Source organism: Sylvia atricapilla, chromosome 10, assembly GCF_009819655.1.
Source record: "Sylvia atricapilla isolate bSylAtr1 chromosome 10, bSylAtr1.pri, whole genome shotgun sequence".
Taxonomy (NCBI): domain Eukaryota; kingdom Metazoa; phylum Chordata; class Aves; order Passeriformes; family Sylviidae; genus Sylvia; species Sylvia atricapilla.
Window position 1 is genome coordinate 10,871,773 of NC_089149.1, and position 13,524 is coordinate 10,885,296.

Here is a 13,524-nt window from a genome sequence, read left to right on the forward strand (position 1 = left end):
ACTTCCCCAAAGCAGGACTAGCCCATTTTTATCTCACTGCCAGCTGTTTTGTTCTTTTTTCCCCCAGGCTGGGCAAGGGTGTGGACAGGAGGAAACAACCTCTTTTTTTAATGACAATCGTTCATGGGAAGATGTTCAGCTGCCTGTGAGTGTTCAGGCTGGCTCTGCCCAGGCGTAAGCAGGATGGGTGAGCAGGGCTCAGTGCAAACTCCATCTCCTTGCTTTGCCCACTCTTCTCTGGCCCAGCTGCTGCAGCTCTCAGGCACTCAGCAGCTGACAAACCAGGGCAGGCTCTGCTCCCACCCACGGCCACAGCTCCTCCCAGGTGGGGACACCCTGGTGCAGGGACTGCCAGCCTCATGGTGGGGATGGTGCCAACCAAAGTCTCCAGAGAGCCGGCAGTAGGGTGGGGATACAGCAGGAGGGATGCAGCTGGGGTGGGATGGGATGGCAGCAGCAGAGGGTTTTCAGTCAGGTTGGCTGCTGGCAGAGCTTGTCAGTGGGGCTCGTGGGGTAATCAGAGCTGCTGATTTCAGGGGGTCAGTCTAAAGCCTGGGAAATAAAGAGGACATACAAAAGGTCCATATTTTATAAGTTTATCGTGGCCCAGCTTGGAAATAATGGGGATTAGTCGTCATCCAGTGGAGTTGTTGGAGGCTGACTGTCCACGTGGCCCTAAGCCTACACAAGAACATTGGCAGGATTCAGTTGCTTAAAATAAATGCCTCAGAAAGTCTCTCAGGCTAATGCCTATGGAATATCCAGTTCCTTTAGACTGTAGCCACTGGACATAAAGAGCTTTAGCTATTTCAGCCTTGATTATAGATTCAGGGATTTCTAAGTAGCCACAAGTCTTATTTTCAGGTGAGGTTTCAGGGGTGAGCTTTTGGCTGGAGAGCAGCAATCAGCAGCCCCCTGGAGTAAGGGCCCCTACATCAAATCCAAGAGGTAAAATTCATTCCTCAGTCCAAGCACCTTGGTGGCAACCCATCCCACTTGGATACAAGAGATGCAAAAACCTACACTGTATTTTGGTGCATACCCCAAAGAGTTCTGCAACTTGCTCCTATGAGGCTATAGAGTGCCACTAAACTTGGCACTCACCTCTCCTGTTGCAGCAGAAATACAAATCCAGTTCTGAGCTAGACTTTGCCAGAGCAGAGCGCTGGAAAAACAAACAGGAGAAGTGCCCTTGAGTCACTGCATTCCCGTTTCCTGGCTTCAGCCAACCCCATGCTGCCAGCAGGTCTCCGTGGCAGAGCAGCACAGTGAAAGGCATGGCCCAGGCAGCCCAGAGTCTTCTCCCTTCTTGGGGGATGTTTGCAATGAGTCCTGAAATGATGCATCCCCCCGGGGCTGCTCCATGGCCCTGCACCAGAGCTGTTTCACCCAAGGTGACCATGGCCTGAAGACCCCAGCAGGGCACAGGGCTTTGACTCCCTCCTGCTCACCAAAGGGCCTGGAGCATGCCCATGGTAGGGGAGTTACTGCACAGCTGGACACAGAGCAAGGCAGATGGACAGACAGCCAAAAGCACTCACACAGTCCACGCTGCTCCAGCACAGACAGGGGGCTGTGCTCTAAGGTCTAAGGCAGGAAAGCCCAAAGGCACAGGTACCATCATAAAGCAGACCCCAAAGTCCACGGTTTCTCCTTCTAATACCTGACTGAAGAACGACAAAGACAGTCCCAGATGTATTTCATTTATTTTCCCTGGATTTAGACACAGCTCTGGCAAACCACCTCAGCAACAAACCAACTGTGACGTGTGCCAGCCCCTGCACCTCCTTGCAGGAGAAGCAGCTGGTGGGAGGGTGGGGCTGCACTGAGGAGCAGCTCTGCAGGATGGGCAGTGGCTGGGGGATGGCAGCACAGACCCACATGGAAGGTGCACATTCAGAGTCAAGCCTTGGATGCAGCAGCGTGGTGCACGTGGAGGGACAATGAAACAGGGGTCAGCTCTCCAAAGTGAACAGCTGCCCTCTCCTTCTCCCCAGCCTTCCATCTGGCTGTTTGGGAAAGGGGGATGGAGTTAAGTATTTACAGAAGAGGCACTTAAGCAGGGAAGGCTCTTTGAAAGCAGAGACCTGTGGGCAGTTCTTTGGGGAGTCAACTTGATGAATCTTTTCAACAGTCTATGAGGAAGGGAGGTAACAACAAAGGAATAAGCAATGCTGGCGGCTTAAAGATGCCCAGAGCCTTTTCCTTTGCAGATGCAGCATTGGAGGAGGTACAGCAAATGATTCTTCCAGCATTTTCTGGGTGGAATAGTTTCCTCTTCACAGTCTGGGCATTTCTTTTTCCATATGCAGAGTTCCCCTCTGTCTTGCCCAGGAACAGCTTTTGAGGATAGTCCTTGTCTACAGCCTTTGCAGCCAGTGGCTGGATGGGAAGAGGGGGCTTCTGAGCTTGAGAGGTTTAATAGACACAAGCTACAGGAGCAAAGAGAAAAGACAATTCTCTATGGCAGTTTTAAGTGCTGGGAATGCCAAAACTGGCAGAGGGGAGCAGAGGAGGACAGAAGAGCCAATGCAGCAGAGAGTTGAGCAAAGTAGCTCAAAGATGTAAACTCCAGCAAAGGTCCCTGCAGTGTTTTCTGGATAGATTACAGCCTTGCAGTAATTTCAACAGTGAAGATTGCTAAAACCTGACTTTTAGGAACTGTGTTCCAGCAGCAGAAGCAGTTGTTGGGTCAAAGTAAAAGCTGTCCTTGTGCCTGGGACAGCAATTCTGTGACTCAGTGCCTGTTCTGACTGAGGTAGGGGCTGCTCTGATGCCACACACAGGACTAAATTTAATGGTTGGGGCTTGATTTACTGGCTTAGCAGCAGTTACTTGACTACTTGCTTTCAGTGCAACATCCTCAGGCTGGGTCAGAACTACTCTGAGCAAACAGATACTACCACACCATGAACATCTGCTGCTTCTGCACTGCCAGAACAGGAGGATGCAGCCAGGACATCCAGAGCATAGAGCTGCCTTGAGACCATCCAACACCACGGCACTGTAACTTCCCAAGATGCTTTCCAACAGGGACCCAGAAATTAGGACTACAAACTTTGGGTTCTACCAGCAGCAGAGTGGGCTGGAAACTCAAAGGATGCAGTGAGAAGCAACATCCTTCATGTTCCCAGGCCATTAGCAAGAGAAAGGACTGAACATGAGTGACAGACCCTATTTCACCAGTCAGCTGCAGATCACATCCCCTCATGCCTGTGCACAGCTCATGCCCCTGCTCAGCAGCTGATTTCCGGAAGCTCTGCTTAGGATTAATGCCCAAACACCAGCTTTGCATGGCTACACAAGTATCTCCATTTTGCTAGGACTTGGGCTTTCCTTTGTTATTTCCCCTAAAAGGCATATTTCAAATGGTGAGGGACAGTCGTAACTCCAGTTTTTGTGTCCAGTTTCCCCTAGCAGGAAGAAGAAGCAGGAAGACTGGTGCATTAGTCTGAGAATTTCTCCAGCAGATGCTAAAGAGAAGCAGCTATTTTTGGTTGAGAAAGAAAAAAAAATAGGTTCTCCAAGGGGGTAGAATGGGCCTGAAAGAGTCCTGAGAGCTGCTAGAGAAAAACGGGGAATTCTGGAAGCAGAGTCAGCCCCAGCAGGAGATGCTGGCACAGGGATGAGGGTTCCAGCAAAAGCTGTGCTAAACACTGAAGAGGCACTCCTGAAAACTCCACAATCATATTAACCTATTAATTTATACAGCATCTCTGTACAAAAATAGAAGGGTTCTAATAAGATTAACAATATTAAATAAATATTTAATAGAAAAAGTCTTTGGCCTAGTTCATAGCTCATCCTTTGGGTTGATGTTCATTTCACTGGGTCCTAGATGCTCCTGGTCCAACATTGCAATCACTTCATCTGCCTGGATCCGTTCCTGCAAGAGGGGAAGGGAAGAAATGGCAACAGCAAAGGTTCAGTGCCTGCTCCAGCTAATCCAGTGAGGCTCAGGCTGCTGGAGGACACACAGCAAGGATTTTACCCCAGAACACCAGTGTAGGTGAGAGGATGGGGGGAGCCTGGGACACGAGCTGGGGATTTGCTGGGTGAAATTAATCAAATCCCTTTCCACCTCAATACCTGATTCCCCCCTCCCTGCAGGGCTGCAGTGGTTGGGGCACAGCTGATGTTCTGTAGTTCCCCCATTACACTCCACTAGCAGCCACTGCCACAGCACACTTTCCCCCTGTGCCCTCTGCCTGTTGCTGGTTTCCAGCTCCCTGGGCAAGGCTGGTCTCCTACCACACAGGTCAAGCCTGGAGGAATTTCTGTGAGTGCAAAATACCTGAGAGACACTGAAGTATATGTCTGAAAATAAGCTTTTCCCCAAACCTCACAGCCCACCTCCATCACAAGGCAAAGGAATGAGGGTTTTGCATTCTTCCTGCATTTAGTTTTGATCAGTCTTGTATCTTTGATTTTTACAGACCATAACTGCTACCAAAGGGAGGCAGAGGCTGGTACAGCAGCTTTTTAAAACAAAATGTGGAGGCTGCCTGGTGAAAGGCATCACAGCCCAGATCTTCCAAGGCATCTTGGGTGCCCAGAGCCGTGGACTTCACGTTGCTGAAATGCCTGTGAGAGGACTAAGCAGCAGGACTCAGCACAGCACTCTGAGCTGTGGATGGCTCTGCAGGAGTTCCCCATCATCGGGCTGCTGCCACTAGGTGTCAGAAATGGCCAGCCCAGCCCCGCAGAGCCCTTCCCCGCCCCACCAGCACCCCAGCCCGGCACTGCACCCCCGGGCCAAAGGCAATGGGTGCCCAGGACCAGGACTGGCAGGAAAAGTCTGTCCTGGGGCCACCAGCTCATGTTATGGGAGTGCTGCTGTGGGGGGTGCAATGGGAGGAAAACAGATCTACTGGGACTGGAGAAAATAAGATGGTCCTGGTTCCTGTGGGATGCTGGTATGCCCAGCTCCCCTACACCACCATGGAGGGACTCACCAGCTCTCTGTACAGAGGGTCCAAGGTGAACCAGAGAGCCACAGCACACCGCTGCCCCTTGGTGACTGCCTTCACCCCGTGGGGGTTCTCACCACCTGAAGAGAAGCTGATCATTCTCCCACACTTGGGCTTGATGGAGGCCTGCAGGGAAACAGCACAACCAGGCTGGCAAGGAGCAGAACAGCTCACACACTGCCTGTGGCTGGGCTCACCATGCTCCAACCTTGGGACCTCACTGGGCATCCCTCTGCATCACCCCAGGACCTGGTGAGCTGCTCTGGGACAGAGCTGGTACAGCTCTGGGCATGGCTGGAAAAATATGTGGGGTACACAGGGAGGTGTGAAGCTGGCTCCTGCTGTGCAGACATTGTGCAGAAAGGAAACAATGGCATGGAGTCTCTGCAAAGCCTACAGGTGACCACCTAGAGCAAAATGGGGCCATGGCATAACTCCAGGGAGGTCTAGGGTAAGCCTGGCATGGCTGTGAAACACCTCTTTCTTCTCTTGGCAGAGTCCACAGGAGCCCTGCAGGACCTCGGGAGCAGCAGTGCCAACCAAATCAACCCTCAAGTACTTAAGTAGACACAATCTACCCACCAGCTTCTCCAGAGACCCCAGCATGGTGCCCAGACCTCTGTCCAACCAGAGTGGTTGCCCAGCTTCCTTAATGGCCCCCAACAGAGGTGAGGGCTCCTGCCTGAGCCACATCCCTCTCAGGGTCTCATGTTTACCACTGTGACCCACTCTGGAACAAGAGACCTGGATCAGGCATCTGTATGGAGACACCAGTTCATGTTTGACCACAAGATGGGGTGGCAGCTCAGCAGTCCTCCAGGCAGGGACAACTAACAGCCACCCCTCTGCTTGCACTGGGGGTGGGGAGAGCCCCTAATCTGCAGGTTTCCTGCTTGCCACAGATTCTAGGGAGGGAGCAATGGTCTGTGCACCTCTGCAGCAGGATTTTGTATGGGCTGTTTGCAAGGCAGGAGCCACAGGCGGCCCGGGGAAGCCCAGAGCCCTGAGCATGGACTGCTGTGGAACAGCTTTTTGCCCACAGCACCAACTCACCGTCACAGTTTTGGCATCCATCTCGGTGAAAATGAACTCGCCACCTTCAAAATCTGCGTTCATGTACAGGAGGGCACTGGGGAAGGAAGTGGGAAACCCCAGTTAGGGAACACTGGGGAGGTCTCAAGGCTGACCCCCACCCTCTGGACAGATCCCACATTGCTCCACTAAGACATGGGTGGGGAACAGCCAGAGGGAGAGCAGTGCCTAGGGAGATCCCTTCCCTCCCTTCCTACCTGTAATCCCGAAAGGTGTAGGCAGGAGGCTCCTTCCAGCACTCGTTGGCCTCAGGGTCCAAGAGGCAGTTGTCAGCATGGATGGGATGGCTCAGATCATTCCTTCGCTCCTGCTGGCCTAGGCAGGGCCATGTGGAGGAAGGGGGAAGGAGAAGGGATGGGTGAGATGGAAATGTCATGCTCTGTGGGGTTTCCACTCTGTGGGGTGGGAACCTACTCTGACCCCACTCCAGGTGAGAGGAGGAAAGGAATGGCTGGGGACAAAATGCAACATCTGAGGACTCAGATCTGCATAGCTCGGCCTGTTCCTTACTGCAGGGAGGTGAGATGGAGAGCGGGGGCTGGGATAGAAAGAGGAGGGACAGACAAGAGGAGGCAAGAGAAAAGGGAGGAGAAAATAGGAAGAGTTGCAGATATGAAAACCAAGAGACATCACGGAAATTACTTTTTTGGGGACAGCAGTGCCCACTTTTTGCTGCTGTGGGATGCTGACTTTGCCCAATCCTTGGCCACCCATTTAAGCATTCAGCAAAACAGAGCTACTCTGAGCTTGGGAGCCCCACTGATAAATCCCCCATGCAGGGCTGAAGGCTCCCACCCTCCCTGCTCCACTGGCAGCCCCGGCTCCTCACCAGAGAGGGCGGTGCGGCACACCAGGTGTGTGTAGGAGAAGTAGAGGGTGGAGTTGAGCAGGAAGTAGGACTGGACGATCCTGCGAGCCTTCTCACTGATGTCATAGAACAGCCGGGCACTCTTCAGAGGGACACGGCCCTCGTAGCCATACTGGGCAAGGAGAAGGAGAAAGGTCAGTGGCATGTGCACAGTGAGAGGGAGGGCATGGGAGAGGAGGAGGAGGAAGGAGGGAGCTGTACCTTGAGGGCTTTGAGGACAGTGGCTCCTTCAAATCTCTCATTCGGGGTGTGAGGGGAGGTTTTGCCCCTGTAACCATCTCCAGCCAGCATGATCCCCTGGAAGACATGAATACAGATGAGAGGTGAACTAGTTTTTCAGGAGAGAGGGATCTACAATGGAAGTACATGGCACCCTTTTCCCCAAATCCCCCAGGGCTGCATTCACTGGGCCAGGTGAGTTGGGGTGGAAAGGTGCTGCAGCTCTCTGTGAACACAGATGCTAAATGTTAACCACCCACTGGGGATGTTCAGGCACCCTCAGTCCTTTCCCAAGCACAGTTAATGGTGAATGAGAAGGCTCAAGCAGAGTTGTGGATGAGCAGCATCCTTCGGGGTTGTTATAACATGGGGAAAGTGCTTTCTGCACAGGTTCTGTCTTGCAGCTCTAGGAACAGCCCAGGTTGGAGCAGCAGCTCCCGTGCTGCAGTTATGGGTGTGCACTGGGGACAGGCATCCACCTGCTCTGCAGACATCCTGCCAGCAGCTGCACCACTCAGCAAGGCACGAACCCAGAAGCTCTCCAGAGGCTGATCACACATTCAGCTGTCACACTCAGCCCAGGGCCACTGCCCACTCACACTGGCCACCCTGTGCAGCTCCCGGCACTGCTCCTCTGAGATGACGTTATCCAGCAGCACTCGCTGGGTGCCATTCAGCTGCTGGGAGTTGTAGACAAACTTCACATCGCTGTAGAGAAGAGGCCCCCCTGAGGAGAGACACAAAACCATCCTGCTGAACGTGCCCTGGCCTTGCTGACATCTTGTACAGTGGCTGGAGGCCAGCTGAAGTCACTCAGGTGTGCTGACAGACAGAGAGCAGAGTTTGGCCTCCCATCAGTAACAAAAGAAACAGAAGCAATGGGGACACAAGGAGATGAAATCAATTTGCTGCAGGAGCATCAGCATTTTCTACCTTCTACTTTTCTACCTTCTCAACAGCTGCCTGGCAAATGCAGGGAGCACAGCCTGGAAACACCAAACCCCAGTGGGACACAGGGAGAGACAGGAGCAGTGGTTAACTTGGCTCTTGTCAACACCAATGTAGGTTCCCATTGCATTTGTGCTGTGTGGGTGCTGCTGGCTCTGCATGCAAAGCCACTCTCTGCAACTCTCATCAGTGTTTTTTGTCTTCCATACACAGAGGAAACCTCACATGGTGCTGAGCTTGCAGCAAGCATTGCTCTCCTCCAAGAAGGTGAACAGGGAATGGGTGAGCCAGAGGACTCTCAGGATAATCTTCCTCCAGTGAGGCAAAGGAGCTGCCATGGCTGTCCCTGCCATCCCTCACATCCATCCTCTGAGCTGCCTCCCTCTGCCTGCAAGCTTTTTATGAGAGTTTTTCTGCAAGTTTTTTTTTTTATTATTTTTTCAATCCATTCCCATTAAATTTGACTGATAAAAAACCAGAGCAAGGCCCCTAAACCACCATCTTTGGAAGCCTCTTACATGGCATCTCCTCAAAGAAAGAAAAAGAAAGAAATTATAACAATAAAAGCCTAAACCAGATGTTTCTTCAGGAGAAAAATTAAACTGTGAAGAAAATTATTTGTTGTCACAGGCAACGAAATAGAGGAAACAGAGATGCAGAGTTCCTCTCACCATGTGGCACAAGGAAACTTCTCTGTGACAATGCTTTTGTAACTTTTACTTTTCCTGTCTATTGAGTCAAATCTGTGTTTTTGGCAGGTCTCCTTGGCCTATGGAGAAAACATAAGCCTCACAAAGCCCTGTCATTAGCCCACAGCTTTATTTCTGAAGAGTTAGGTTTCTTGGAAATGGAAAAGATGGGATGTTTCTGGTGTTCACTGTGCTGATTTTGTTACCTGATAACCACACTTATTGCAAATGCAGCTGGATCTGAATCAGAATTCTCAAATCCAAACTCCTGGCATGCTCCAACACAGGGCTGAGTCTTCCAGCTCAGATCTTGTTCTTCCTCAGCTACAGGAACATGAGGGATGAACGTGGAAGGCATCACTCAACACTTCCAGCATTTCTTCTATTTCCTCCCAGGGAGCTAGTGGGGCAGCTCTGTGCCATGGACAGTGAACCCTTGTCCCACACTGACAATGTGCTCCCTCCTGCTTTCCTTACCCCTGCCTGCTCTAAGCACCAGCAGAGAGACAGACCTGTTTCCTGTGTCTGTGCTCTGTGAAAAACACCCCAAAGAAACTGAGGAATTCTATGAACTTCTGGGAGTGAAGAAATTGGCAGAAGAGAGGAAGAGGGAAGGGCAGAAGTACAGAAGAGTACAAAATTAAAATAAGACTTTTCTCTTTCAGCATTTTTTTTCCAAATAAAAAGAGAGAAAGAAAAGAAAACAGAGAAAGGCAGCAGCTGGATGGACAAAAATCCCAGTTTCTTTTTAAATGGTTTCAGTTTTCTTTGTAAACAAAAACACTCTGCAAATAAACCAGAATAAGAGCATATAAAGAAATAAAACCAGAAAGAAGGACTCTGAAATTACTTGGTTATAAACAGCAAACAGGCCAACAAATATAATTCAACCAGCTCTTAAACAAGATCTTTGGTATCTTCCTGTGGTATTTGCCTATTTTATGTACAGCTAGAGAAGTGGTAACAACACTCTGAACACAACACTGAGCAGCTGGACACAACTTGGGCTAGGGAAAGCTGTGAAATTCCCCAGAAAGCACTACCACCCAGTGCATTACAGGGAGGTTTAATTGCCTGCTGCTGTGGAGCTGGCTCACCAGAGACACAAGACACCTCCTGGCTTGAGACCCTGTTGTTTTGCAGCAAGGACTCTGCTTTGGTGCTTGGCTACAATACTGCTTTTCAAAATCGTTAAGGGGAAAAATCCTGTCTTTTGCAGAAGATGTTATGGTATTTTCTGTGGTTGCTGAAAATGTGCTGAAATCAGTTGAAATGTCTGCTGACAGGCTTATAAACAAGTGATTTCATGTGAGCTAAGACACAAAATCATAAGCCAGTCTGCAAAGAGAAGTGGTTGTTAGTACAGTGTGATCCAGCACATTTAGGAAAGCATCAGGACAGGATGCTTCCAGCATCCATCCTTCTGCAGCCTGGGCAACAGGGAACACATTGATCTTAAAAGCACGTGGAGGAAAGACCACTGTTTGCTGGTTTGCTTTTCCCCATGGTGAGGAAGACCCAGCCTCCCAGCTCCACATCTCAGGGCTCTGTACTGAGTCGCTCAGCAGGTGGGAAAAGCAAGTCTAAGGGCAGAGCAGTGTCCTGGGAGCCACAGACCCACAAATGCTGCAGCAGCACTGAAGACTTCTCTGTCTCTTAAACAAAACTTGAACTCCCTTAAACAGGAGTGGCTCTCATTGCTCTGTGGCCAGTCTTTGCAGTCTGTAGTTTCTAGCAATAGGGAAAAAAATCCCGATTTTGTTGAAACATCTTCATCAGCCTTACCCTCCTTCAGCTCTCGATCTGGCTTTGGCATGGGTTTCTTTGTCAGGGACAGCCGAGGCCCATCCTCTGGTTCACTGCTGATACTTGATGGGACACTGAGGAGCAGAAAAGAGGAACATCACGACTTTGACCACAAGTTCTTGGACTTGTGGACTTCTGCATGCTTTAGGAACTAATACATAAAACCCCCAAGAAAATCAGTACTTTGTACAAATGTCACAACCACACAAGTTGAAGCCCTCACCCTGTCCTGTGGCAAACACTGCTTTTCTGGTAATGGAAGCAATAGTTTCCACCAACAAAGCACACACGCCAACAAATCTGACCAGCACCACTTGCCTCATCAAGCTCCCTCTAGACTACAGCTGGCTTTGAGGCACTCAGCTGAAGTAAGGTCCTTGTGGGAATATTTGCAGTGGTAAGGGGCAAAGGGCCCTAATTCAACCATGATGGTGTGCTGGGTGGGTGGGCAGTACCCCTGAATGGCAGGCTGGTACCCCCCCATGAGCACATCCCCTTGATCCCACCGTGGGGAATGGTGAAGCTGCAGCTCACAGGTGACCATGGCTCACCTGTGCTCGTCCTGGCGGGGGCCGTACCTGTTCCAGTAGTTCTGTGGGAAAAGAGAGGACAAGCCTCTTAATTTAATACTCCAGCCAAAGCCAGGGCATTATCTACTCTGCCTGACTCCCAGGGACATCAGCCAGCCTCTCTGGCTCCATCCCACCATCCCACTTAACTTTGGGCAATGACCTGAGGTCACCGGATTGAAAATGTCAACCCAAATTGGCAGAGTGTGATGAGTACCTAGGAAGCCCAGCTTGGCCAGGCATCTCTGTCCCACCCCATCACCATGGCAGTGGCTGAAGCTCTGACACCACGGCAGGAGAGCTGGGTGAGGCTGCACATGCCTCTCCTTCACCCCAGGAATGCCTTCTTTGCTTTGCCATCATTATTTTCTTATAAGGAACAAATTGGGCCAAGCCCCAGCTCCTGAGTCACCTGCAGAGGACAGGATTTACAGGAGAGGGGCAAGGGGCAGCTGGTCCTACAGCTGTGAACCCCTGCAGGGCCTGGGCAGGGCAGGGCCAGGCGTTACCTGCTCCGTGTAGGTGTACCCCAGGCCGGCCGCTGCCACCTGCAGCAGGTGAGACTCCAGCCTGTGGCGCCGCAGCAGTGCTTTGGCTTCCTGCAAAGAGAAGGGAAACAGAACAGCTGCACATGGCCAGCCCAGCCTCTGCAGGGCAGTGGCAATGCACCTCTGCTTCAGAGGGCTTTGGTTTTCATGCAGTGCTGCAGACTGCTGTGGGGTGAGGGAGGCTTGGAGCAAGTCCAGGCACAGGGCTGAGCCACTCAGCACATGACAGAACTCATGTCAGCAACTCATTTAGGAAGCCTGAATCCCCAAAACACGTGTCCATAGCTGGCAGAAACTCCTGAGCATCTTGGAGAGCCTCAGAATATCTGGGCAAAAGGCTGGCCAGAAAAACCCCAGCTGCAGAATGGGGCAAGTTCAGGCTGGTGGGGCAGGACCCCTGACTGGGCTGTGCCTCAGTTCCCCACATGGAGCCCATGGCCTGGCCCTGGGATGCACTCACAGCGCTTGGATGGGGGTCACAAGGCATAGCCAGCTGGGAATTGTCCATCAGAGGGCTTTATTTTGAATGAAAAATCTGCAAACAATACACTGGTATTTCTCCTAGAAAACTATTATGCAAAGCAGAAATCAATTAATTTTTTTTTTATAGAAAACTTCAAAACACTGTAAATAATTAAATGTTTTTGTCAACTTCAGTGGTTTTTTTCCTAGATTCATTTTGTGAGGGAAAACAACAATTTTTCTTGTTTTCCTTTTTTATCATTTTGCTTTTATTTTTTAGTACTTTACCAAATTCACCTTGATTTGACTGGAAGTCAAGGAATTCCCAAAGGAATGGAAAAACCAGTTCCTGCCAACACTCTACTTATGGTGCAAGGGGAATGATCAGGGCTGGGATGGGATGGGAGGAATTCTGTGTGGTGAGGAAGCCCCAGGGACACAGATAACAAGCTGCTTTTATTTCCAGCAGATTTTTTGGTTAAAGCCTCCCACCAAGAGCTCTCAGGTGTCACTGACTCTCACCTTTCTGGGTTTGATGGTGGCTGGATCCACAGCACCTTCCAAGAGACCCTCGTAATAACCTGCATTCTCCAGCACATCTTCATCGTCCGGGTGGAAGAGCAGGTAGGACTTGGCACACTCCAGGGCTTTTACATAGTCACCAACTGGGGGGCAACACAACAGTGGTCAGGGGGGCACAGGGGGCTCACACAGAGCCCAGGAGGGGACTCTGCAGGGGGGGAAGCCCAGCCTGAGCTCCCCATCAGCTAAAGTGGCAGCCCAGCACTTCACAGGGCTCTTTTGATGCCACTTTGTCTTAACCACTCCATGTCACCAGCAAGGAAACTGAGGCACAGGGACAAGATTTTCTGCTATCATGCACAGACCAGATGGTATCCAAATTGGATCCAGCTGGATGGGCAGGATGTGGATACTGTTTGGCATCAAACTGCTTCTCACTTGTGCAACCTCCCTCAGGGCCCAGGGGGTTTTACCTGTCATAATAAACCTCCAACTGGGCAGAGGAATAAAGAAGCCTGTACACCATACATGAACTGACTCCTACTTTCTTCCTGTTGTGTTGATGAATGAAGAATCTTTATGTTTGAATAGAAATTTTGACCTTTGCATAGTCTGTCCTTTTCAGTAAAGAGTTATTAGCAAAAGCCTGAGAGAGCAGATTTCTATTTTCTTTTATGTAACAGAATATAATAAAATAGCACACTGAACCACACTACTGGCATTATTTTTTAGCACTGCCAACCCCTGACATTTTGCCATGCTGCCAAATCCTGCAACTTTACTGTCAATCTTAAAATATTTGGTAATTGGCAAAAATTGGCATCCTGGAAT

General features: G+C 50.6%; 1 protein-coding gene across 1 annotated transcript in view; it reads right to left on the reverse strand.

The window, feature by feature from the left end:
- Positions 1-1,682: 1,682 nt before the first annotated feature.
- The window catches only part of P3H2 (prolyl 3-hydroxylase 2), a 62,622-nt gene continuing 50,780 nt past the window's right edge, over positions 1,683-13,524 (reverse strand). Inside the window, exons 5-15 of the mRNA XM_066325968.1 lie at positions 12,694-12,836; positions 11,671-11,760; positions 11,144-11,184; positions 10,572-10,666; positions 7,749-7,876; positions 7,132-7,227; positions 6,892-7,042; positions 6,260-6,377; positions 6,024-6,099; positions 4,956-5,096; positions 1,683-3,886 (exon numbers count right to left, since the gene is read on the reverse strand). Of these exons, the coding sequence (XP_066182065.1) occupies positions 3,794-3,886; positions 4,956-5,096; positions 6,024-6,099; positions 6,260-6,377; positions 6,892-7,042; positions 7,132-7,227; positions 7,749-7,876; positions 10,572-10,666; positions 11,144-11,184; positions 11,671-11,760; positions 12,694-12,836 (1,172 nt within the window). The 3' untranslated portion in view covers positions 1,683-3,793. The remainder of the gene's footprint in view (positions 3,887-4,955; positions 5,097-6,023; positions 6,100-6,259; positions 6,378-6,891; positions 7,043-7,131; positions 7,228-7,748; positions 7,877-10,571; positions 10,667-11,143; positions 11,185-11,670; positions 11,761-12,693; positions 12,837-13,524) is intronic.